This window comes from Neophocaena asiaeorientalis, unplaced genomic scaffold (assembly GCF_003031525.2).
Source record: "Neophocaena asiaeorientalis asiaeorientalis breed wild unplaced genomic scaffold, Neophocaena_asiaeorientalis_V1.1 scaffold196, whole genome shotgun sequence".
In the NCBI taxonomy this organism is placed as follows: Eukaryota; Metazoa; Chordata; class Mammalia; order Artiodactyla; family Phocoenidae; genus Neophocaena; species Neophocaena asiaeorientalis.
This window is the reverse complement of record NW_020173929.1, coordinates 2,530,822-2,557,347: the sequence shown is the minus strand read 5'-3', so window position 1 is coordinate 2,557,347 and position 26,526 is coordinate 2,530,822. Positions and strand designations below refer to the sequence as shown.

At 53.1% G+C, this 26,526-nt stretch overlaps 2 protein-coding genes across 4 annotated transcripts in view; one reads left to right on the top strand and one right to left on the bottom strand.

The window, feature by feature from the left end:
• The window catches only part of ABTB2 (ankyrin repeat and BTB domain containing 2), a 181,801-nt gene extending 172,820 nt beyond the window's left edge, over positions 1-8,981 (top strand). The window contains exons 13-17 of the mRNA XM_024752600.1: positions 186-288; positions 813-903; positions 5,130-5,198; positions 5,882-5,995; positions 7,364-8,981. Coding sequence (XP_024608368.1) covers positions 186-288; positions 813-903; positions 5,130-5,198; positions 5,882-5,995; positions 7,364-7,561 — 575 coding nt within the window. The 3' untranslated portion in view covers positions 7,562-8,981. The remainder of the gene's footprint in view (positions 1-185; positions 289-812; positions 904-5,129; positions 5,199-5,881; positions 5,996-7,363) is intronic.
• A 5,585-nt stretch (positions 8,982-14,566) lies between these two features.
• NAT10 (N-acetyltransferase 10) overlaps positions 14,567-26,526 on the bottom strand; it is a 35,933-nt gene continuing 23,973 nt past the window's right edge. For 2 of the 3 annotated variants that reach the window (XM_024752604.1, XM_024752606.1), the window contains exons 22-29: positions 23,660-23,756; positions 23,465-23,575; positions 22,422-22,594; positions 21,812-21,931; positions 21,332-21,430; positions 20,868-20,941; positions 19,749-19,832; positions 15,191-15,302 (exon numbers count right to left, since the gene is read on the bottom strand). In XM_024752604.1, the coding sequence (XP_024608372.1) occupies positions 15,191-15,302; positions 19,749-19,832; positions 20,868-20,941; positions 21,332-21,430; positions 21,812-21,931; positions 22,422-22,594; positions 23,465-23,575; positions 23,660-23,756 (870 nt within the window). Of the gene's footprint in view, positions 15,303-19,748; positions 19,833-20,867; positions 20,942-21,331; positions 21,431-21,811; positions 21,932-22,421; positions 22,595-23,464; positions 23,576-23,659; positions 23,757-26,526 lie in introns of all 3 variants that reach the window. The other variant, XM_024752605.1, reaches the window with a different exon arrangement.

Here is a 26,526-nt window from a genome sequence, read left to right as displayed (position 1 = left end):
TCTCCCCTCCCCCCTCCCCTTTTCCTCTCCCTCTCCTCTTTGTCCTCCTTCCCCTTTCCAAGTGCCATGGCCTGGCCTCAGTTTCTCTGCTCTCCACATTCCCCACCCCATCTGCCCCCAACACACATGTAAGAAACCCCTGGGGGCAGGCTCCTCAGTCACCCCCTCTCCTTCCCTACTGGCAGATCCTCACTTTTTGAACAACAAGGAGATGTCGGATGTGACCTTCCTTGTGGAAGGAAAGCTGTTTTATGCACATAAAGTCCTGCTGGTGACAGCTTCTAACAGGTAGGCAACCCGGATAATGAAGTCTCAGCTGCCGGGAGGCTGGGCAGCTTCATGTGGATACAACTTGATGGACAGGCTGGAGAAGAGCCTCTGCCCCCCACAGGGAGGTCACGGAGCGCGGAGGGCCCATCCGCCCCACGGCGGGCATGGGACAAGTTGATAGAGGGACAGTCAAGATGGGACCCAGAGTTCTCCAGGAGGAGCTCTGAGGCTGTATCCTTTCTGGCCAACTTGCTGCCTTTGATTATTAGAAAACATAAATGTTCTGGCACAAAAGTCAGTTTTCCAGCCGCAGGCATCACAGTCACTCATCTGGGGGGCAGCAGGGACAGAAGGGGCCCAGCCCAGCCGTCTGGACGATGTAAAACGTCACTCGCCGAGAATTATTTTGAGAGCACGGCAGTAATTTCTAAAATGCTCCTGTGTCCTGGTGGCCAGTCAGGTGGTGGACGGTGCCGTTGCCACACGGCCATGGAGTGAAAGTCACGTTCAAGCCCCGTCCTGTCTCATCTCCTTGGCTCCAGGTTCAAGACACTGATGACCAATAAATCAGAGCAAGATGGCGACAGCAGCAAAACCATTGAGATCGGTGACATGAAGTACCACATTTTTCAGGTATGTGGACCTCACTGCTGCATGCTTCTCAAGGGATGCCCCCTCCCCCCAGGAGTCCCACCCTGGCTTGTCCGTCTGGGCGGGAGCAGCCGTGAGTCGGTCATAATCTTCCCCTCCGTCCCCAGTGCCTTCTGTGTTTTGCTGAATCTCAGTGGTCAGGTTGGAGCATCTAGGTTTTTCCCAGGCAAAGGTAGCCATTCCATTGTGACTTTGTAGCTTCAGAGCCTGTCTCGTGGGCCCTGAGCTCTAACCACCGGGTGAGGGGTCTGGGCAGACTGATGGATGTGTAAGGACAGGCGTACAGCACACGTGCAGCATGTGAGTCCTTGCTCCCCGGAGTGAGCTCCCAGAGTACAGACATTGCCCGCGTGCTTGTTGGGAATGCAGAACCTCAGGCCCTACCCCAGACACCCCACATTTTGACAAGACCCCGGTGGGTGGAGGGTGACGTGCGCGTGCGCTGGTGTCAGTCAGTCACTCCTCCCGAGCATCAGACCCCAGCCATGCCGGCCAAGCAGAAAAGGCTATGGTGAGCCCATCCTGGGTGTGGAAGATCAAGGTCAGGGCTTTCGATCTCTAAGCTTCCGAGAACCTCAGAGGTTGCGTAATGGAAACTCCACAGGCTGGCCATCAGCAGGCGGGGTCTGCAGGAGGAGGCTGGCTGGGGTCTACGCTGAGCCCCGGTGGGGAGCTCCTTTCTCCAGTGATCTCCAGGCTGCAGGCATGACCCTCAGGGGCTGAGACTGAGGCCAAGAGGCAGCTGGTGGGTGGGTCCAGGACCTGGCCTTGCACAGGACAGGCTTGTGACTTAACGGGAGAGATCACAGCCTCACAGAAGCATTAGGAACCACCATCTACAAGGGTTTAGTCCCTCTCTCATGTTCCCTGTAGTCATTTATTTAGCATTTAGTCACTTACAGGTACCGTGGAGACAGCAGTAAACGGGACAGGGACCCTGCCCTCCACGAGACAGGGTTATGAATTAATGGTATAGGTGTGATGGGGAAGGCACTGGGAGAGCAGAACGGGGCATCTAACCCAACACTGCGGAGGAGGAAGTTTCTTGGAGGACGAGGGCAGCCAGCCAGGTATCGGGAGCTCCAGGTAGAGGAAGGAAGTGCATGCAGGGTCTGAAAGCCAGAGACCACGACCTGTTCAGGAAATGCCCTCTGGCCTAGTCGCGGCAGCGATTCAGAAGAACATCCAGAATGAGGCTGAAGCTGCGCCCAAGAGCCATAGCATGAAGGGCCTGAGCTTTAACCCAAGGACAGATGGAAGCTACTAGGAGGCCACCATCATCACAGACACTTAGCCAGGCGTGGTTCCAAGTGCTTTGCCCCTGTTCTTCAGTTAAGCTTCACAGCACAGTCCCAGGAGGTACAGGCTTGTTATCCCCTCTTGGTAGATGAGGGGTCACAGGCACAGAGGAGTTTGGTAACTTGTCTAAGGTCACAAGCTGAGAAGTGACTGAGCCAGGATTCAATCTTAGGATGTGTGGAATGGTCCAGTTTGCATTACCTCACTCACTCTGGAGGGTGAGGAAGGGACCGGAGGGGGCGTGACTGCAGCCAGGGGACCAGATAGGAGGCTGTTGAGAAATCCAGCTAAGTGATGATGGTGACCAGGCAGTGGCAGCAGGATGGAGGGAAGTGGGCGAGGGGAGAGTGGATGGAACTCGGCGACTCATCGGGGTGGGAGACCCAGGGTCTGGCATAGGGTGTCTCCCCTCCCCGCTTTTCCCGTCCCTTGAGCCAAACTCACTGGGGAGAGGAGCAGCTCTAGAAACTTACTTGGCTAAGAAGCCCAGAGTCCAGGTGAGTTGGAGCATGAGGTGGGTTCAGGCTCTGACACAGGAGGTGGGTCTGAGAGGGGCAGAAGGGATTGGGCGGGAGTCGCGAGGGTGGGGAGCAAGGGCACACGTGTGGCTCGGGTGACCACTGCCATCAAGGCTGCATTCACTCGGCAGGGGAGGATGCCTGTTCCAGGACAGGCTGGGCAGCCCTTGATGACTTCTCGGGGTTGTCACGAGGGTAGACGGGGACAACAGGTCTAACGTCGGGGCACACGTGAGCCTGGGCATATTAGCCTCTGGCCTCGCCCCATGGGTCCTCTGGGGACAGAGCTCTGCCATCACTGGGGGGAGCCCGAAGCCATCAATCCAGGGCCGGTGCTCCCTAAAAAAGCCTAAAAGTTTCAGAGCAGCCCCCAAACATCTCATTGGCTCTCACAGCATGAAGAGAAATGGCGATCATTATTTGTTTTCTAGAACAGGAAACAGAGGCCCAAGGAGATCTAAGCAGTGCTATCATCCAATAGAAAGATAATGCAGGCCACACAGGTAATTTAGAATCGCTTAGTAGCCACAGAAACAAAAAGGAACAGGTGAAATGAATTTTAATATTATTTAACTTAATATAGCCAAAATAGTATCATTTCAACATATAAAAAACTAATGAAATGTTTTAATTCTTTTTTTCACACTAAGTGTTCAAAATCAACTTTTGACACAACACGTGTTAATTCAGAGCAGCCACGTTTCAAATGCTCAAAAGCCACACATGGCCAGTGGCTATTGCATTAGCACCGGTCTAGACACTTGCCAAGGTCACTGCCGACTAAACCCAGGCCTTTGGGGGAGAGCCCTGCCATTGTGACGTGGCTCTTGACCCCAGGCCTGTCCCTGCAGCATCAGTGGCCTCCCTGTGGTCACATTCCTGGTGGCCCACTCTGGGCAGGGGGAAGCCTGGCAGCCCCTGCAGCCGGTCCTGACAGCTGCTCACAGGGCGGCCAGTCCAGCCCCACAGGCTGCCCGCCAGCAGCCCAGCTCCCTCAGCCAGCCTCCAAAAGTGCGGTTCTGCTCTGACTCCTGTGGACTCGTGTGCATTCAGGTGACCTCAGGGAGATGCCTGGGCCTGGCCACAACCAGCTAGCAGGTGCAGCGGGAGGCTGCCTTCCAGGCCAGGAAGGGGAGCTGCAGGCTGTCACCTGTCTCCCAGCCTCCGTCCCTGGGCCCCTTCTCACCTAGGGGCCGCCCTGAGGCCCCTTAGCAAAGAATCCCTGCAGATGTGACCTACCCCACTCCCAGCCCTGGGCGCTCGGGGCTGTCCTGCTGGTGCTGTGCTCAGCACCCACTCAGCTGCATGGGGATGGCAGAGGAAGCCAGGCGTGGGCCCGGTACCTCCTGGAGCCGTGGGACACGTGGACACGTGTGTGTAACTGTAGGATCGCCATGTGAGCTCCAGCAGGGGCTGGGGAAGGCCTTTGGGGGCCCCCGCTCCTCTGAAGGGGAGAGACTGATGTCTCCTGGACAGGCCTTGGGCCTGGATGAGGCTGGTGGGCCCTCCCCCCTTCCCCCTCCCCCAGGTTGGGCTCCTTCCCTCTGGTGCCGCTTCCAGCCTGAGGGCCAGTCCTAACAGAGCCTGACTGTGCTGGCTGGAGCCATGTTTACTTACACACTTGCCAGCTCCTTGCTGGGGCCGTTTCTTCAGCCAACCAGGGAGAATCATTTTTCTTTTTCCAACTGGGAAACTCCCCAGTGTCCAGCATGATGGCAGAGCTTGTAACTCAGACCTCAGCGGAACTAAATGTAGCCTCCCTCCCCACAGGCCACCTCATGTGGCGTCCCAGGGCCCTCTGCTCCCAAGAATCCTGAAGGTCCTGGGCTGGTCAGCAAGGTGACCTCTGGACCAGATCCCTGTCCCAGCTCTGCAACTTACTTTCCAGGAGGGAGTCGAGATCTGGCTGTCACCTCCACCTGGAGGCCTAGCGCCGACAGGGAGGTCAGGAGTTGGGATCCTGAGGGTGGCCCGTCAGACAGTCGCCCCCTCAGAGCCCCACCTCCCAGCCCTGGACTTAGAATTTCGGTAAAAGGAGAAACGAGCCGCATGGTGCCTGGTGGTGAGCTGGAAGGCTTCTGGGGAGGGGGATCAGCCCCCCTCCCTGGCCTCAGTTTCCCCAGCTGTGAGTAGTATCTGCCCTCCTGGGCTCACAGGTCTGTCGTGAGGATTGAAGTGAAACCACTCTGTGGAAGGAAGCTTGCCACACGCATTCCAGGGAAAACACAAAAATGTCTGACGAGAGTCGGGGGAGGTGCAGACGTCAGCTAACAGAGGTCAGGGGGCACCAGGAGGCCGGCAGCGGCTGGAGTGGCACTCCAGGGCTGCCGGGTGAAGACTTCGGTGCTGTGGGTCCATCTGGCGCTCACACCGGGCCTCTCCTCCCTACAGATGATGATGCAGTATCTGTACTACGGGGGAACAGAATCCATGGACATCCCCACGGGCGACATCCTGGAGGTGAGGACCTGGCCGGTCTACCCGGCCCCAGGGGGAGGAGCAGGGAGGCTATGAGCCTGGCCCCCAGTCCCGCCATGCCTGTGTCCCCGGCCTGCGACATCTTCCAGGTCTCAACCCCGCTCTCAGAAACACAGCACTTGGAAAGATGAGGAGGGAAGGAAGGTGGCTTCTGCAAGGACCTCCTGGTTCCCTGCTGGTCCTTGCTCTTCTGGCGACAGGAAGCGCCGTTCCAAGAGAGTGTGGGAACTTGTGCACCCACGGAGCCCAGCCTCCCGGGCCACACCTCGGGGTTAGAAAGGGCCACCCCTGAGGACGGAAGGCCCAGGAGGGTCAGAAGGCAGCGAGGCCTTCCCCTCACCAGGTCACTGCTCAGAGAACGGACTCGCTGCTGGCCGTGCACCTGGCTAGTAGATGAGCAGGCAGCTTGTAGCTGAAGGCCTCCTGACGTCAGAAATCCCAAGCAGCGTCTGTCACCCATCCGGTGCCGCCCGAGGTGTCCCAGCCAGTGCGTAGAGAGCCTAGAGTAGAAATAAATCTAGGCCGCCAGACTTGACTGGCAGCGGGGGAGGGCCCTGGAGGTCGGGAGGAAGCGGAGCACACAGCACAAAGCAGCTGTCTGTTCCGTGATGCCTGGGCCGCAGACCTGGCCATGCATACCCACGGCCTCCTTTGCCTCCTGCCAGCTGCTGTCAGCTGCCAGCTTGTTCCAGCTGGACGCCCTGCAGCGGCACTGCGAGATCCTGTGCTCCCAGACCCTGAGCGTGGAGAGCGCCGTGAACACCTACAAGTATGCCAAGGTGAGGACCGCTGATGCCCGCCGGCTGCCTCCCAACACACACTCTGCTCCACTGTGGCCTGGCTAGAAAATGCAGGTGGCCAGGCAGCTCTGAAGGGCACTGTTAAGTCTCTCTGGGGCCTGGCGTCACTGCTGCCCAGTGGGGCAGCATCGCAGCCTGGGAGCTGAGCTGTGAGCCGGGTGGATCTCAGTTCCCATCCCAGCCATGCTGCGCCAGGCTGTGAGACCTGGGCCAAGGAGCTGAGCCTCTCTGAGTCAAATCAGCTCCCCAGGCACTACTTGATTTGCTTCCCGGCACGGCCCTCCTTATTCTTCCTCCTCTCAGCAAACGCCATGGTCACCTGCCACATCTAGAAACGCTCCTGAAACACATCAGCAGTCCCTCCCCTTCCCTCCATCTCCATTGTCCCCTCTCGTGGACAAGTGCTGCCCTGGCCTCCACACTTCCTGGCTTTCACCCTGCAATCCACAAGACTCTTGGAAAAGTGTAAAGACCGTGTCACTCCCCTACGTAAACCCTCCAAAGGTTTTCCACTGCAAACTAAATAAAATCCAGCCCTTATCTGTCGCCCATTACGTGGGCCCCAGGACCCTGTCCACATCTCCCCTTCCGATGCCGCCCCTCTGCCTTCACCCAGCCACGCGGCCCTCGTCCCTCAACTCATTCCCACCGCAGAACTCCTGCGATCACTGTCCCCTCCCCTCCAGTAAAGCTCTTCCCAAGCCCTGTTGATTTCCCCAGGCCTCCCCCAAGTCACACACCTCTCTGCCCCTTCACCCACTCTCACGTCCTCACAGCACTGACCACAGTCTGTGGTTTCCTGGCCTGGTTGGTTCCTTGGCTTCCCTGTCTTCCTGAACTGGGACATCAGCTCTGAGACAGCATCGCAGACCTGGGCCTCGAGGCCTGTGCCCAGCACCTGGCCCAGAGCGGGCACTCCATATTTGTTGACCTAAAATAGTTACTGAGCGTCTACCAGGTGAACACTCGTGTGCTGGGCCTTGTGCTGGACATACCACAGTGGGCAGTCCCTGCCCTTAGTGAGGGAGCTGCCAATCCAGTAGGGATGGCTGGCATTCAACAAGCCATCACCAGCGGGACATAGGCCAAGAACAAGATTTCAGAGATGTTCCTGGTGGCACGGCTGGGATTTGAACCCCGATCAGTCTAACCCCAAGGAGAGGCTTATGGAAGGAATTCAGATAAGGGGCCAGTCGCCCCAAGAGATAGGACATGCCTCCCCCAGGTTGAGGCTTGAAGCTGGGCCTTAGCCCATGGGTACTATTTGGAGGTGAGGGTAGGGGGAGGTTTCAGGCAGGGCTGTGCTGACACAGTGGGTCTCACCCCCTCCCTCTCCCTGCCCCACAGATCCACAGCGCCCCCGAACTGGCCCTGTTCTGTGAGGGCTTCTTCCTCAAGCACATGAAGGCCCTGCTCGAGCAGGACTCCTTCCGGCAGCTCATCTACAGCCGCAGCAGCAAAGTGCAGGGCCTGGACCCCCTGCAGGACCTGCAGAGCACCCTGGCAGAGCGCGTGCACTCTCTCTACGTCACCTCACGTGTGTGAGGTTGGGGGATGGCTGGCTCTGGGCCAGGCTCTGTCACCAGGCATCCTAGCGGGTGGGAAGGGCCGGGAGCAAGTGCTTCCCGGGGTGTCTGGGCCAGCATGTAGCTGGGGCCTGTGGGCACGCTGAGGCCCTGCTGGGTGGAGGCTGGTCACAGGCCCTCTTGGAGCCAGACCTGGGCAAGCCCAGAACTAACCACTGGCTCAACCAGTGATGGGCCAAGGGCAGGTGTGGCCAAAAGGTGGCTCTTCCCCCAACCCCTCCCCGACACCTACCACCCGCACCTCGAGGGCCACCATGCACTCGCCCTCACGTGATCCTGATTCAGCTCTGCTCCACACAGCTTCAGCTCGTGCCCTCCCCCTGGGGCCTCAGGCAGCTCAGACTGTCCAAACTGGGGCTCTTCGGGGGTGTGGGCATCCTTAGGAGTGTACAGAATGTATGTTCTGTCTGGGCCCCGGGCCATTTCAGTCAAAACTTGGTATTTTCCCTCAATGTCACCTCCGAAAGGCTGCCCAAACCCTGAACTTATTCAGGGCTGTGCCTTTGAAAGACTTGATGGGGGCCTCCAGGGGGCCGGGGATCACGCACAGAGGGTCACTTGGAGTCCGTTCTCTTGGTGTCTGGCCTCCTCTGGGGTCAGGGTCGGGCCGGTGCGGGGGGAGTCGCCGTCCTGCTCAGAGAGTGGTTGGCAGAAGGCAGTTAGTTAGTTCCCCTGAACGCCTTTAACGCTTTTGGTCTGAGCCAAGAGTGGCGTGGGGTACAGTGGAGGAGCCTGGTGGCCTCGGCTTTTGTTGCTGCTGTTTTCAGGGTCGATGCTGAAATCCCAAGCCTAGAATTAGGCTGCCTCTGTGGGCTCCAGAGGCAGAGCCCTAAATGGCCCCCCTGGTCCAGTTTCTCCAGTGAAAAATTTGGATTGGAGAGCAGGGCCCACACTTCCTACCGGGAACTGCAGGTCTTGGGGATTTAAAGGACGGGGCATGGGTGGAAGGGAAGGACTGGGACAGGAGGCCCTTCTCCTCCTTCCCCGCTACCTACCTGCCCCTGACATTCTGCAGGCTCCAGGCTTTCCTGGGGTGGAAACACATCGTTGGGCCTAGACCCTTGTCGTATTTATGGGCCAGACACTGGAGGCACCTCCTGGACAGCTTGTGCTGGATGTCGCCTTCAGCTGTCTGGCCGTACCTTAGAAACTATTTATTCACCAGAAGCCCCAGGCACTTTAGGAGGTGTCACTTCGGTCACCTTGAAAAACCCCTGGGGGCTTGCAACCGTGGAAAATATTTTCAACTAGCTGCTTGAGCTGGATGTACAAAGGAATAGGCGTTATTTTATTGCTGTAATATTGTACGATACTGTAACTATATATTAATGTTGTCACTTATTGTAAATGTACTATGGTTTTATTAACAATAAACACTTGTTAACAATGACCTTGGCCTCATGGCTCCTGATAGAGGGTTACCCAAAGTTCAGAGCTGGGGAGGAGCCCATTTAGGACCAGGAAGAGAACCCAGAGCTGATTCCCTGGTTGCTTGGGGCACTCATGTCTCAGAGGGAAAGAACCCCTGCAGGAAGCTGTGCTGTGGCCACCTGCCAACCCCTGTCCTACCCTACTTAGTACCTGAGCCTGGGTCCAGCCCTTGCTGGGCCTTAGTTTTCCTGTTCTGTCAAATGGAGTAGGTGTGTTCCCATTCGTTAAGCACTTAAGTGACACTAAGCTGGACTGGAAGGACGGGAACACAATGCCAGGAATAAGACAGCTGTCAGATTTTTCACAGAACTGGAACAAATAATCCTAAAATTTATATGGAACCACAAAAGACCGAGAATAGCCAAAGCAATCCTGAGGAAAAAGAAAGCAGGAGGCCTAACCCTCCCAGACTTCAGACAATACTACAAAGCTACAGTAATTAAAACAACATGGTGTTGGCACAGAAACAGACATATGGATCAGTGGAACAGAACAGACAGCCCAGAAATAAACCCACTCACCTATGGTCAATTAATCTTCAACAAAGGAGGCAAGAATATACAGCGGAAAAAAGACAATCTCTTCAGCAAGTGGTGCTGGGAAAGCTGGACAGCCGCATGCAAATCAATGAAGTTAGAACACACCCTCACACCATACCCAAAAATAAACTCAAAATGGCTTAAAGACTTACTTAAATATAAGACATGACACCATACAACTCCTAAAAGAGAACATGGGCAAAACATTCTCTGACATAAATCATACCAATGTTTTCTTAGGTCAGTCTCCCAAGGCAACAGAAATAAAAGCAAAAATAAACAAATGGGACCTAATCAAACTTAATAAGCTTTTGCAAAGCAAAGGAAACCATCGATGAAACAACCTACAGACTGGGAGAAAATATTCACAAATGATGTGACCAACAAGGGCTTAATTTCCAAAATATACAAACAGCTCATACAGCTCAATATCAAAAAACAAACAAACAACCCAATCAAAAAATGGGCAGAAGACATAAAGAGACATTTCTCCAAAGATATACAAATGGCCAATAGGCACATGAAAAGATGCTAATTATTAGAGAAATGCAAATCAAAACTACATTGAGGTACCACCTCACCTCGTCAGAATGGCCATCATCAAAAAGTCTACAAACAATGCTGCAGAGGGTGTGGAGAAAAGGGAACCCTCCTACACTGTTGGTGGGAATGTAAATTGGTACAGTCACTATGGAGAACAGTATGGAGGTTCCTCAAAAACTAAACAGAGTTGCCATATGACCCAGTAATCCCATTCCTGGGTATATATCCAAAAAAATCTATAATTCAAAAAGATACATGCACCCCTATGTTCACAGCAGCACTATTTACAATAGCCAAGACATGGAAACAACCTAAACGTCCATGGACGGATGGATAAAGAACATGTGGAACATACATACAATGGAATATTACTCAGCCATGAAAAAGAACTCAGCAACACAGGTGGACCTAGAGATTATCGTACTAAGTGAAGTCAGACACAGAAGGACAAATACCATATGATATCACTTATATGTGGAATCTAAAATACGACACAAATGAGCGTATCTATGAAACGGACTCAGAGCACAGACCTGTGGTTGCCACGGGGGAGGGCTGTGGGGGAGGGGTAAACTGGGAGTTTGGGATTAGCAGACGCAAAGCATTATATACAGAAGGCATCAACAACTAGGTCCTACTGAACAGCACAGGAACTAGATTCAATATCCTATGATAAACCATAATGGAAAATACAAAAAAAGAGATATATATATATATATATATATATATATATATATAACTGAATCACTTTGCTGTAGAGCAGAAATTAACGTTGTAAATCAACTATACTTAAGTGTTTAGAAAGACAGCTGCCAGAGGGCTTTGCTGATCTGCCCCGAGGCCAGGTTCCCCACACCCCTGATGCAGGGGGCTGCTGGGATAGTTGTTTGCAAACCCTCCCTCACACAGTCAAAATGTGTGTGGCCCAGCACAGGAAGAGGGGGGCCTGAGGAGGGACCCTGCTGAGCCCAAGCTGGCTGTGTTACCTGTTAATGCAGGGAGGACCGGAAGCCGGTGACTCAGGCCCAAGGGTTTTCTGGGGTCGGCTGTAGTTTGTCTTAGGTGCAAAGTCCAGGCAGAAATAAAGGCTTTGAAAAATGTTTCCTGCCTGCAGCAGGCAGAGAAATTCCTAAGGCTGCTGGGAACACTGACTGGAGTGGCTGTGGTTCAGTGACCGAGAGGCCAGGACTCAGGAGCTGGGGGACAACGTGAAGACCGCACGGGGTCAGTCCCAGGAAAGGCCTGCTGTGGGCTTTGCTTGGTGGAGCCCAGGCAGGGCAGCCTGGGGCCCTGGCCTCTGTGGGGAGAGGGCTCAGCACAGACCATGGCGCCCTCTGGGGGCCTTGGGGAGGAGACGCGCCCCTCGGCACCATCCTCCTGGTCCGAGGCCCCTGAGGGAGTTTGCGGGGTGGTCCCTCCCCAGCAGTCGCCACCTGCAGGGGATCCCCCGCGAAGGTCCGTGTCCACCCTCCCCACAAGTCCCCCAGCCCTGCAGGACGTGCCTCAGTCAAGCACGCAGCCTAAGAGGCAAGATCTAGTCAGCACCTGGCTCCAGATGGGAGCTCAGCCATATTTTCTCTTTTTGGGGGGCAGACGGTTGAAGGGAAGGTGAGATAAGGGAGGGGTGGAACCCTTTTGAGCCTGCGTGTAGCAGAAACACGCTCTAAAGCAGGCACTTAAATAATTAGAAAAAAATCAGACATTCTCCAAGGGGCCAGGAGGACTAGAACGGAAATGGGGGTGTGTCTGGTCACCTCACTTGCCCCGGCGGCCGGGCCTCCTCGTCGGGCCACTGCTCCGGAGCATGGGGGCACCTCTCGTCCGCTGCCTGCTCCAGGCTGTCGGCAGCCAAAGAAGACAATGAACTTCTCCTTAGCAGGAGTCCCTGAAAAGCAAGGGGGACTTGGTTCTACTCTAGCTGCCCCGCAGGCAGTGAAAGCTGGGCTAACTCAGCCGGAATCTCCACAGGAAAGCCATCCAGAGCAGAGGGAGCCCGAGTCCAGCCACCAAGGCCCACGCCGAGCCTGCCCTCCTCAGCAGTGTCCGGCCCCCTGCTTTCCTCCTCCCCATACTTCCCTTTCCTTTCTGCTCCTGCCGGTTGGTTGCCCGATAGCATCCAGATGCCGGATTATCACAGCTTTTTCCTCAGCAGAAGCCACACAAGAAAAGCTTCAGCATCTCCCTTTCCTGCCACCCCACCCTTCTGCAGAATCCACACCACCTTTCAACTTTCACCAGTTGTTTACAGAGTGGAGGGCAGCCGTCTGGAGTCTGAACTGCCTATTCAGGCCCTGGGGATGCCAACCCCGCCCCCTCCAGGCCTTCGGAGCGGCTGGTGCAATGGCCTCTGATAATGAGTCTACATTTGTCCAAGGTGACGGTCACTGATTTCCTCCCCTCCCCCAGCCTCACAGCCCCCTTTGTGGCATCTCCTGGTCACCCCGGAGTCCTCCGGGACTGTGGGGGACAGACGAGCACTGGAAGCGCTGAAGCCGGCCAGTACTGGCCCCCTCCCAGCTCGGGGGGCGGGGTGGTGGGGGGGGAGACCATTGAGGACTCTTCTTTGTTCAGGCTTCTTCAGCTTCTTTCCCAGGCTGGTGACAGCATCCATAGGCAGCCTATCTGAATTCATTTTGCAAGTGAGATTTCCTGAGACAGCGGGCTTTACAGATGTCACTCTGTCTGGAGGCCAGATGGTGAGGTCTGGGGGAGGCGTGCCTTTTCAGGTTTGGAGGAGAACCCAAGATCACAACCACCAAGTGCAGAGACCTGTTTAGGCACACACGCTTTGCAAATAAAAAGGCCAAGACTGTACATAGGAGGTGAAATGCTCACTTCCTTTTCATGCGCAAAGGGAAAGGCTGTCAGTCAAGAGGCTTGTCAGAGAACACAGAGCTGGCCTGGTCTGACTACAAAGCGCACGCTCCTAGCTGCCCTGGTGGGCCTCTTCTAGCACAGGCTGTGGTTTAGAACAAAGCCAGCCAGGCCTCATCCAGCCCATCTTAGCGCTCGTGGGTAACGGAGCAGCTCCCCAGGTTATACTGGCACATGCCACAGAACCCAGAGAGGCTTGGTGAGTGCCTGCTGCAGGCCAGGCACCGTTCTCAGCTCCTCAGGCCGGCCGTGTGAGGGAGGTGCTGTCATTACCACCTGCGGTTTACAAAGATGTGGACCTGGGTTACGAGGTGTGCCCCAGGTCACAGCAAGGGCCAGGCAGAGCCAGTGTCAAGGCCAGGAAGGCTCCCTGGAGCAGATCAGAGGACGGGCTTTGGGGCTAGAGGGGCCGAGCACGGGCCCGGCCGATCTGGGTCCTGCAGCTGTGGGACGATGTGGCTGGAGAGCTTTAAGATGCCACTCGGCTCAGACCATTTGGGGCTGTGACTTTGCTTTTCAGCTACTCTCCTTAAGAAAATCCTCTTTGAAAGGTAGTCTCAGGCACTCACCTGAGAAAAATGGATCAAATTTTTTTTTTCATCTCTAAACTTTCCTTCAGACTTAATAGGGGGTCTGCAGCTCCAGGAGACAAAAAGCCCTACGCCTACGGGGACAAGGCGCGGTAGTCCCAGGTACGCAGTCAGAATCTGCTTGTCTCCCCATGGCCATCTGTCCTGGGAGTTGCACGTTTAATCCTCTTTGGTCCAGAAGCTCCCTTTCCTTCCCCGTCAACACGCTAGACTTCTAGGAACCAGATTACCTATCAGGGCTGAGGAAAGGATCTATTTGGACTCACAGAGGACCAGTCCTTTTAAAGTCTATGAAAAACCAAGGAAGATCAGTAACCAAGGCCACCACATGAATTTTTTTAAAATAAGGAAAAATACAGAAGCTGAAATCTGACACGGTCAGCGAGCTCCGAAGGATCGCCATTAACCCACATGCGGAAGCGGGGAGAAAGGCGGATCAGAACCAGAGCGCGACGGAACTGACTTCCACTCTGAGCTCTCCTTGCACCTGGTGACGTGGATGAGGAACAATCCTACAGGACCAGCAGAGGGGAAATTCCCTGACCATCCAGTGGCTAGGACTCTACGCTTCCACTGCAGGGGGCCCTGGTTCGATCCCTGGTTGGGGATGCAGGGTCAAGGTTTCAACAACAATGGTATCAGATTCAAGGACTGGAAAGCAGACACCATCAAACATTCCAAAATACACATGAAGCCACCACATAATTTCTGTGGAGAGGACCAAACGACCTGACAGGAGCTAGGCAGGAGAGGCCCAGCTCGCTGGCTTCCAGGTGCCATCTCAAGTCCCTCGGAACCACCACAGTGAGCACCGGTCAGCACGGCCACTTCTCCCATGGGCTCCTGGGTCCGTAAGCCCTGGCCACGCTGCCCACCCTCGGCCTTGATGCCAGCACCCTCCCAAGTGTACCAGCAGCCAAGATCCACCAAAAGAAATGAGCAAAGTGCAACTTCCACCTACGTTCAGTTGACGAGCACACAGGCAGCTGATCTTTCTAGGATATAATTTATTAAAAATAGATTCTCTAACCCCCTCAATCCCTGCTAGCAAAAGGGTCTTTCCCAACACTTTTTCCCAAATGGATGAAATACCAGGTATTGGGGACTCAGATGTCATATCCTTCCTCTCCTAAGAACTCAGGCTTTTCTGGGCCACTGCCAGGGCCAGGAGAGGAACGGCACACAGCAGTGTGGGTCCCAGGACGCCAGTCCTGGCTGGACTAGAGCCTCTGCGGCTCCAGGCCCCAGGGAGTTTGGACGAGTTCATAACAAGAGGCCCCGGTGCTCCCCCAGCAGCCTCCTGAACATCCCCAGAAGACTGTGTACTTGACGCCTGAGAAGGAACAAGAGCCAGCATGGCTTCTACACGTGCGAGAAGGAACCGAAAAACCTGGGCCCAAAGCAAACTATGAACGAATGGGGAGACAGGCCTGGACTGGGGGGAGGAGAAACGGTGCCGGAGGATGGCCAAGCATCGAGTTCTAAGCCGACCCACTCAGAAGTGACTGCTTTTAATAGTCTAGTCAGCTGCCACTCAGTGCAGCCAGAGACAGTTCAGAAAGTCAGGGTATCTCCTTACGAGTCAGCCACCGACACCCAAGTTCCTCTCCACTATTTCTTCCACTTCAGTTTTGTATCTTTTTTGTTCTTCACATCTCTGTTTTTCTTCAACTTTTTGTTCTGTTTGGGTTCTTGTTTGGCTTCCAACTTCCTTTTCTTGTCACTGGAGAAGAAAAAACAGTAGTAGAGAGAGAAAGAATGAAGCATGCCTGGATCTGTAACCTCTCAGACTGCTTTGCTTTAAGCTTGCTTTGCTTTGTCTGAAAAAGGGCTTCCGCCATCTGAAACGTGATGTGAGAACGTGCAGTCACACAGCGATGTCCTCTGCAGGCCTACAGGGCATCGTGCTGGGGTCTGGGGGTACACCACACCAACCCAGCTCCTGCCCTGACCAAGCTCTCAGTCTGAGGAGGAACAAATCTACGGCTTAACTCCTGAAATCTGTACACTCCCCCCTCCCACGACTTTAAGAAAAATCTAAGGCATTACAAGGAAAATTCCTTCCCACCACTTACCACTAAGGATTACCCTGGAAACCAGACATATTATCCCACTGACTGAGGATAGTCCATAATACACAGCATGAAAACTCCCAGGAAAACCATACAATACTTTTTGATGTGTTATTTTATTTTTCCTAAATGAGAAGAAAACCCAAAGGAATAGTAACTCGGGTACACATTTCAGCTGGCCAGTAGGTTCCTCACAGATAGATTAATGTGAGAATAGCTCGGCAAATGGCCACCTTCCTTTCCCCTTATAGGTTAAAGATTCTCTCCAGTGTCATTTTGCCCTGGAAACAAACACCTCCCTATAAGGGGAGGGTGTGCAGTTCTGTCCTGAGACCTAACATCACCTGAATGGAGTGACTGCTCAGAAAACTGAAGGCCTCAAAGAATTCGGAATGACAGTTACCAGTATTTTTACTTCCAGAGGCGCAAGCTTTCACGTTTCCCCAGACCCCTCAAGCGCATGAATGGCCACACAGACTGGGTAATGCAGATGGCTCCTCAGGGGCAGTGACAGCCAAACCAACAGTGGGAGAGACTGAGCTCTGTGGAGCACACAACCAGGCCGTCTCCACACCAGGCCCAGAGCCGGCCATGTTCAAAGCCACCACACTCAATACGCAGCCATCACGTGCCCTGGGCCGCATCTGCCATATTGTCCAAACCAGAAATTAGGACACACTGATAGCGGGCTTTTGTGCCACATCAGAGACCATCAGGAAAATGAGGCTGGAATCTTCCAGGTAGCACAGTGATTTATGGAGACAGAAAATATCTGATTTCTGGGAACTATGGTTCGTAGAGTCACAAGATTTCCTCTTTCCAAATAAACTCTTCAGGGGACCCTGTTTATGGCAATGCCAAGAACTCACCCTCCCACAAACCCCCAAACCAGCTGTGGAAGCCTCATCTCCAGAGGCCCAGGGCAGGGGAGGCCTCACTGTCTTCCCAAGGGAAACTCCAGTGAAAGTGCCGCCCCACGGAACCACCGTTATCTACAAACACCACTCTGCAGAGAAGCAGCTGAGGGCGAAGGTTTTTGAAGAGTAGTCCAGGGAGTCCTGGAGTCCCCCAACACCCCTCCTGGTGGGCCCCAAAGTCAAAACTATTTTCATAATAATTCTAATACATTATTTGCCTCTTCCACTTTCCTTCTCTCCCAATTGTTTTGTTTTCCAGAGGCTCCAAGATGTGTGATAGCACAACAGATTGAATGCAGAAGCAGACAGGAGAATTCAGCTGCTTTCTAGTATGCCAGATATTAAAAAGATTCACAAAAATGTAAATGTAAAACAATGCCACTCTTCTCACTAAAATTTTTATGAAAAAGGTATTTTTAAAAACAAAAAACCCATAATGAGTCCATGACTGTTAATTCTAAATGAATAAACATTTTTTTTTTTTTTTTGCGATACGCAGGCCTCTCACTGCTGTGGCCTCTCCCACCGCGGAGCACAGGCTCCAGACGCACAGGCTCAGCGGCCATGGCTCACGGGCCCAGCCGCTCCGCGGCACATGGGATCCTCCCGGACGGGGGCACGAACCCGTGTCCCCTGCATCGGCAGGCGGACTCCCAACCACTGCGCCACCAGGGAAGCCCAACATTTTTTTTTAATTTCTCAGTTTTTCATTTCTAAAATGGGAAATTTTTTAAATTTAATTTAATTTTTTTTATACAGCAGGTTCTTATTAGTTATCTATTTCATACATATTAGTGTATACATGTCAGTCCCGATCTCCCAGTTCATCCCACCACCACCACCACCTCACCCCCACCCCCGCTTTCCCCCCTTGGTGTCCATACGTTTGTTCTCTACATCTGTGCCTCTAAAAAGTGGGACACAGTGATAGATAAAACACGCACAAAAGCCCTTTGGGGTCCTCAATAATTTTTATGATATAAAGGAACTCTGAGATCCAAAACTTTGAGAACCATTGGCTTAGAGGAAGGTAAAACTCTGGGCTTTGCAGTGGACAAACCTGGTCCTGATTCTGGCTCTGCCTCTTACTAGCTATATGCTTCTTGGGAAGTCACTTAACACCTGAGAGCCTCAGTTACTTCATCTTTAAAGCAGTGATATACCCATAAAACTCCTAGAAGAGAACATAGGCAAACATTCTCTGACATAAATCATACCAATGTTTTCTTAGGTCAGGCTCCCAAGCCAATAGAAAGAAATAAAAATAACAAATGGGACCTAATCAAACTTACAAGCTTTTGCACAGCAAAGGAAACCATAAACACAATGAAAAGACAACCTACAGAATGGGAGAAAACATCTGCAAATGATGCGATGGACAAGGGCTTAATTTCCAAAATATACGAACAGCTCGTACAACTTAAAAACAAAAAAAACAACCCAATCGAAAAATGGGTAGAAGACCTGAAGAGACATTTCTCCAAAGACATACAGATGGCCAACAGGCACATGAAAAGATGCTCATCATTGCTAATTATCAGAGAAATGCAAATCAAAACTACAATGAGGTACCATCTCACGCTGGTCAGAATGGCCATCATTAAAAAGTCTACAAATAACAAATACTGGAGAGGGTGTGGAGAAAAGGGAACCTTCCTACACTGCTGGTGGGAATGTAAAGTTGGTGCAGCCACTGTGAAAAACAGTATGGAGGTTCCTCAGAAAACGAAAAATAGAATTACCATATGATCCAGCAATCCCACTCCTGGGCATATATCCAGACAAAACTATAATTCAAAAAGATACATGCACCCCTATGTTCACAGCAGCACTATTCACAATAGCCAAGACATGGAAACAACCTACATGTCCATCAACAGAGGAATAATGGATAAAGAAGATGTGGTACAGATATACAATCGGATACTACTCAGCCATAAAAAAGAACGAAATAATGCCATTTGCAGCAACATGGATGTAACTAGAGTTTATCATACTAAGTGAAACAAGTCAGAAAGACAAATACTGTATGATACCACTTATGTGTGGAATCTAAAAATGACACAAATTGAACCTATCTATGAAACAGAAACAGGGACTTCCCCGGTGGTCCAGTGGGTAAGGCTCCACACCCCCAATGTAGGGGGCCCGGGTTCGATCCCTGGTCGGGGAACTAGATCCAGCGTGCGTGCCGCACTAAGAGTCCTGCATGCCACAACTAAGAGGTCCGCATGCCGCAACTAAAAGATCCTGCATGCTGCAAGGAAGATCCCACATGCCACAAATAAGACCCAGCACAGCCCAAATAAATAAATATTAAGGGGGAAAAAAAGAGATCAATAGAGCAAATCTGGGAAAAAGACAGGGCCACAGCAATTTAAAAAAGCACAAATAACGAAGAAGCTGTGTGTTTTATCAAGGAAAGTTTCAAAAAAGACATACACAAATTGAACTATATATGTGTATAACACACATAAAACCCTATTAAAAAAGCAAAATAATAACCAGGTTTGAGGGGATAGAGTGAAAGGGTGAGTTTAGAGAGGTCAAGCCTAATAAGCCTGAAAAAACCCCAAAACAACAGAAACAATCTCAGAGATAGAGAACAGACTGTGGGTTGCCAAGGGGGAGGGGGGGTGAGAAAGGGATGGATTGGGAGTTTGCGATCAGCAGATGCAAACCGGTATATACAGAATGGATAAACAACAAGGTCCTGTGATAAACCATAATAGGAAAGAATATGAAAAAGAATGTATACATATGTATAACTGAGTCACTTTTCCGTACAGCAGTAATTAACACATTATAAATCAATCATACTTCAATAAAAATAAATAAATAAAGCAGTGATGTAAGAAAAAAGCCACCTCTGTTTAGAGCATGAAGGGGATGCTGCATTAAAGCCCCCAGGAAGTGCTCAGGTAGCGGCAACTCCAAGGCTGTTGTTCTCAAGCCTGTCTCCCTGGCATGTCTGAGAATACAGGGGATGCAGAGATCCAGGCCTAAGCAATGGCCCTGCCTGATCAGTGGGAGCTATGATACAAAAATAGCATCCCTCAAAGGAAAGAATAGTGACTTTCCTCAAAGCTTTTGCTCCAACCTCCTATTTCCTAGAGAAAGTTACTAGCGAAGCAGAGAGGCCAGAATGCCTCGCCTGCCTGACGTATGCCAGCCCCTCACCTTTTCAGGCTGACAACTGAGGCATTCTGCCCGGCTTTGTTCAAAACTTCATTCCATTCTTCATCGTCCCCACGGATTATGTATCTAAAAAATAAAGGGAAATATCAAAGCCTGCTCAAAAGAAGAGAAGGCCGCTTAAAAGAAAATAAGAGAGTGACAACGTTTTCATCACACACGTCCTACCACGAAAGCCAGGCCGAGCTGCCCCAGCATTTGAACAGCAGAGAGCAGGGGAAAGGCGTGCAGCTGAGCTCCAGGGGACAGGAACTTCACCGGAACAAGCACGGTCAGGCCTGCTAGCAGGGGTCGATCCGCACAGAAGGCAGCTGCCTGACTTCTGCCACCTGACTCTCAGCAACCGTCCACCCGCCCACCAGAGGAGTCTCCTGTCACCCCCAGCATCTCCTTGCTCACCGCCACCTCCACAGCCCACACGCCCTTGGACTGGGCCATGTCTGCCCCACCTCGCCCCACCTCTCTGGGATCTGGCAGTCCTGACAAGTCAAGGCTTTGATGCTGCAAAGCTGTGTGCAGAGCTCAATACTTTGCCCACGGACCTCCTGGCCGCCTCCAGCTCACATCCAACAACCACCATCACTAATGACCCGGCAACGGGACTACAGGTCAAAGAGGCTCAGAGGCCACCAAGTCTGTGGAGCGGTTATTCACATCAATCTACCAGGCGGGTACCACCATTATAGCTGCAGCTCAAAGAGGACTGCAATCTCCGGGGCATGGAGGGTTCTAGAACAAGGGGTTTTGTTGGTTCGTTGGCAGTAGGATCTTTTCTTCAAACAAATTCACATCAAAAGCCAAATATTAAAAAGTGGCCACTGAAACTGGATGCTCATGGATCAGCATCCCCCTTCCCTAAGGGGCCCGGGGCATGACATGGGACCCAAGGGATCTCGGGAACACAACCTGCAAGTCGTGACTTCCATAGTGGCAGAGCTGATCTGGGGAAAACAAATCCTTCAAAATTATGCAATTAGTCAATGAGGAGGTTTTTAGCGGCTAGTGCTTCTAAAAATGATCCCATGAAACACAGCTTCCAGGGCACCCAGGAAGCGAATCAGAAGCAACCAGCAGAGGTTCCGTGCTTCCCACAAGGGGCCTTACTGAGCGAGGTCCAGGTTCTTCAGCTTCCCCACTTCTTTCTTGTGTTTCTCCTGGAACTCCTTTGCTGCTTCGTCCTGTGGTCGAAGTCCCATACAGATAGTAGGTCAGAGTCAGGCAGGGGACAAATGGCAGGGAAAGGCCAGGGGACAGAACGTGACCGCGACGACCAGCAGGCCTCTCCTTCTGCACATTTCCCTCCCACAGCGTTAGAGGCAGCTCTTACTCAGTGTGTATGAACATAAAACGTGCCTTCTGAAAACCTAACCGATCAAACCTAAACCTAAACGATCACAACAGCAGCTGCCGGACTGCCAGCTCGCACACGCACTCAGCAGGGGGCCTCGTCAAGGGCTGGGTGGGCACGCGAGGGGCAGGGAGACTCGGGGAGCGCGCCCCTCACACCCCCAGAACACTAGCGCTGGGGACCCTCCTATAGGGGAGAGGAGGACGTTCGGTGTTCGTACCAGGTCGTCACTCAGCGTCTTCATCGTGGGCTCCATAACCACAGCCTTCACTGCCACCATTTGCTCCTCGATGGCCTTCTCCTGCACTTCATTAAACAGCTACAAAAGACCAAGGCCAAGAAGCAGAAGATGAAGGAGCAGCAGAGGCCCAGTCACTCGTTACCAAGTCATTCAGCACGCGCCCTGCACGGTTTAGGAGCACACATGCTCATGGGAGGAGCAGGAGATCCCCGACTGGAGATGTCACACTCCCATCAGGAGTGCCTCTGCAAGACAACGCGGAACGTTACAGATCCAGCTGAAGTTCCCCATATCTGTGTGTGTGTGTGTGTGTGTGTGTGTGTGTGTGTGTGTGTGTGTGTGTGTGTGGAGACCTGCGGCAAACACAGCCAAATGTTAACCTTTCTGCATCCTGGGGCAGGGAGTGGGCTTGACACATTTTTCAACACAGGCCAAAGCCCTGCCCTCAGCTGAGGTTACCTTCACAACCTTGCGGATGATCCGGTTGAAAAGTCCCATCAACTGGCCTGAGGGCAGCTCGATCTCCTTTTCCAGCTGGTCCACAGACTTGTGCTGCAGGCCAATCCCCAAGAGAAGAGCCTGGGGGACGGAGAATCTGTTGGAGTGGCTGCCAGGGCAGGCTTTTGCCCATTAAAACCACACCAAGAACCAGAGTTACACTCTCTTGACCAAAACACTGACTGACACTATTGTGGAATCTTCCCATTCATCCTGTTACTGAAACCACTAGGAAAACTCCCTCCTCCTGAAATCTCCAAACTAACTTCTTATCCCGGCAAATAGCTGCTTTATGGCTACGTTACAAGTACAAGGTGCTCCTGGACCTCTGATGAAGCAGAGTAAGAATCAAGGCAACGTGGTGGGGTGGAAGAACGTGGGTCCAGGCTGCAGCACTTCTACTTGCTTATGTACTGCTGGGCACACAGCTCAACTGCAAAGCCCGAGTCCCCACGCGTAAAAGGTGAGACCACTACCCCCCATCAGCACCACGAAGTTACGTCAGAGCATCCGACCGACACCCAGCACACAAACTGCTCCACAAAGCCAGCACGAGCAGCAGGTGACCTACCGACTGGGCAGCGGACAGGGCCAGGTCCCCCAGCTGGTTCAGGAAATACATCCGGGAGACGGCCGGGATCATGTCCATGATGAGGTGATAGTCAACCATGTTCCGTGAATACATCTCCAGCCTCTTCAGGTCATAGGGGAGGAAGAGTGCTTCCAGCTCCTCCCGGCACAGGGCTGGACATGCGACAGAGCCAGACGAGTCAGGTGAGCCCAACGCCCTTGCAGGGTCTGACGAGATTCCCAGATGGCACTCACAACAGTCCCCAGGTGGCACCCAACAGCTGCTCCTCCACTGGGCCTTCAGCAGGAGCCGGGCAGGAGTCACCTAAAAGTGCCTGCCCACCCTGGGCCGCCCTGACCCTCCTCCTGCAAAGGGGAGGCAGCTTGGTCCACGCAGGGAGGGGGACGGATGGTGTGTGACCCTTGCTCAGAGTTCCACGCCAACACATCAGACCAAGAAAGGCTCCCGTGCCCTGGGGTTAGGGGAATGCAACACTTTCCCCACTTCGTCACTTCTCCTCAGGACGCAGCTTCACAGAAAACAGGCATGCTCCACCCAGCTCGACAGATCTTTACACCAAAATATAATTGGCCCAAAAAAAGGGTATACGTACACGTAACTAGCAAGAGGGAAAAAATACCCCACGGCTTTAACACTGATGATCCCTCACACCTTTTTTTGTGTTGGCCATAGAAGGTTGACAGCATATCCTTATTACAATTTCATGAATGAGGAAACGGAGCCTCAGAATTGAGCTAGTTACCCTAGCTCACAGGATTTAGATCAGGTTCCACAACTGACCAGCTGTAGGCCTTACTTACACCTCTAAAGCCAAGTCCTTCCCCCCCAAGTCCTGTCATGAGGGCAGTGTGCGATAGCGGCCCTGAGGCGGCGCAGGGCCTGCTGAGCAGAGGGGATGGGGGAGGCGCAGGCCTGGCACCAGTCCCTCCATTCCTAGTCCAGCCCTCTTCCTGGACCACATGCCCACCGCCTGTTCCACACAACCAAGCCCCACCAGCCCTCCGGCCGCCCCACCAGCTCACCCAGCTGCACAGGTTTCCCGATGTTCCTGTTCTGAAGGATGTTCAGGGCCAGGGAAGGAGAGAAGGTGCTGAACTGGTAGGACAGCAGGGCTAGGAATCGCCTTCGGAAATCTGCAGGGTTCAACCACACAGTGTCAGAGGTCTGCAGGCCCCTGTGCCTGCACCTGGCCACCCTCCACCTCCACTCCCACTCACCTTTCCAAAAGGCAGAGAGCCAGGCGCCCTGGTCGGCCTCATCCTCGTCCATCAACGTCTTTAGCATGATGCACGAGTGTTCTCCGGTCAGGTCATTCTGGGAAACACAGGATCCCTAACTGGCACCAAGACCCCCTTTTATGAAGGACCTGTCACTGCTGAAGGGCAAGCACGCTTACCCGGGCCCTTGCTTCCTCCCCAGCAGGAGAGGCGTCCTCGCCTTCATTCTCGCAGGGCCCACTGCCTACACGACAGCTTCCAGAGACCACTTTGCCCTGCAACCTCCGAGCAGGCGCCCCAGCGATGGCGCAAAGCTGCTCAGACCTTCGGAGCGTGTCTTCTGCTGTGAGCCCCTGCTCACGTCAGGTCAGATTCTGAACCGGGAGGCATTACAGCTTAAACTCCACGTGATCCAATCAACGTGCTTTGGGTGCTCGCAGCAAAAACCGCATGGCCAGAAACAAGCACGGCAAGACCCCTGCTGGCAACAGGTTTGCAAGTGCAGGCTCCTTTAGGTACTAAAGCAGTAACCACAGGTTTTTTAATTTCTACTACACAACAACCACAAAGCCCAACACCATAAAAACACCTAATGGATTTCAACTGAAGGGCATTCAAGTAACAAAAGGCCACCACCACGTCACAAACAAGCACTGCACAGTACAAGACCACAGGGACGCACCATGGTCCAGGCCAGGGTCACTGACAAGGACCCAGCCCCTCTACAGCTGCTCCCGCCCGCGTGGAAGCAGCCACACACCCAGTGGTCCTCATCAGTCCAGCTTTGAACTCTCAGATGGGTGCCACCCTTGGATACTGACCTGGAGAACTTCTTCATCCTCCCAGCACCAACTCCACCAGCTGACCAATACCTTCTGTGCCCACTCTTTGCTTCCCTCCTGCTGTGAGGGATGCGGTGGCCACCTCTCCCCCTGCACTCCAGGTCCTACCCTCCTGCCTCTTCCAGGCCTGTAGTCCTGCAATCAGCCCCCCTCACCTGCATCTGCATGATCTCTACAGGATCATACCCTGCAGCAAACAAACATGTTCTGGAATCTCCCGGCTGACAAACCCGCCCTGACTCCTATCTCCTGCCAGCTACCTTATTCCTCTGCTCCCTTTGCCTCGTGTAGGAATCGTGTATTCAGTCTGTTTCCTCACCTCCCATTCTCTCCGGTCAGGTTGATCCCGCCACTCCACTGAAACTGCCTTTATTCCGATCACCAACACGGACAAATCCAATGGTCAACTGTCCTAACCTTACTTGTTCTCTGACAGCAATGACTCCCCTTCCTGAAACACTCGTTATTCTTGGATTCTGACACCACAGCCCCTGCCCTTCTCCTACAGATCATGGCTACTCCTCAGCCTCCCTTGCTGTGTTTCCTGACTCTTTCCTCTAAATGCTGCAGAGTCTAAGGACTCACCCTCTTTATTCTCAGCCCCTTCTTCCAACAGCTTTAAATACTTATTCACTGAACAAAAGTATTTACTGAACATGTACTATACATAGCAGATGCTATTAGGTGCTGGGGTTACAGCTGTGAAGAAAACAGGCCACCCCACCCCACACCAAAACAATCCTTGACCCCGAGAGTATATTCTACTAAGAGTATGCTGATGACTCTCAAATCTCCGTCTCCAGCCCCGACCTCTTCCTTGATCTCCAGACTCCTGTAGTCAACTGCCTATTCCATACTTCCACACTTGGCTGTCTAATAGGCATCACACACTTACTATGCCAAAAACAATTCCCACTTCCACCTCCAAATCTGGTCCTACCCCATTCAGTTTCTTTTTTAATTTATTTATTATTTAATTTATTTTTTTGGCTGCTTTGGGTCTTCGTTGCTGCGTGCAGGCTTTCTCTAGTTGCGGTGAGTGGGGGACACTCTTCGTTGTGGTGCGCGGGCTTCTCATTGCGGTGGCGTCTCTTGCTGCGGAGCACAGGCTCTAGGCGCGCGGGCTTCAGTAGTTGTGGCTCGCGGGCTCTAGAGTGCAGGCTCGGTAGTTGGGGCTGGCGGGCTCTAGAGCGCAGGCTCAGCAGTTGTGGCGCACGGGATCTAGAGCGCAGGCTCAGCAGTTGTGGCGCACGGGCTTAGCTGCACCGCGGCATGTGGGATCTTCCTGGACCAGGGCTCGGACCCGTGTCCCCTGCACTGGCAGCTGGGTTCTTAACCGCTGCGCCACCAAGGAAGCCTCCCATTGAGTCTTATCCCAGGAAACAGCACCTCCAACACCCAGTTTCTCAGCCAGTCTCTCCAGCCAAAAACCAAAGAAATACCCTTGATGCTTCTGTTCACTTACCTTCCACACCCCCATCCTTCAACTCTTCTCAGTTCACCTCCCAAACACCCCTGGCATCTGGCCCTTCTCTCCCCTCACCATGTCCTCCCCAGCCAAGCTGCTCATCTCCCCGCCTCTACTCACGGGCCACCGTCCATCGTCTACACGGCAGCCCCAGCACCCTCCCTCTAACCCCTCCCTCCACCTGAACGGGGAGGGAGCGCAGAGTCCCTGCCCAGACCCACCTGCCCCGCTGTGAATCACCACCCTTTCCTTTCAAGGTCCCTCCAGCCACACTGGCCCTTTGTTTCCTTCAAATCACCAACTTCCTTTCTGCCTCAGGTCCTCACATTTGCTGTGCCCCCTGCTTGAATACGCTCACTTTTCTGCAGGCAGGACTGTCACATGGCTGGTCCCCCCTGATCATTCAGGCTGCAGTTTGGAAGGTCGCGCCTCAGAAGCCTGACCACTCGTTACACCGTCACTATCTGAATACTTCTCGTCTGCTCACTTTTTTGCTGCCTATTTCTCCTCATTAGAAAATAAGCTTCACGGCTTGTCTTGCTCACTACTTGATTCAG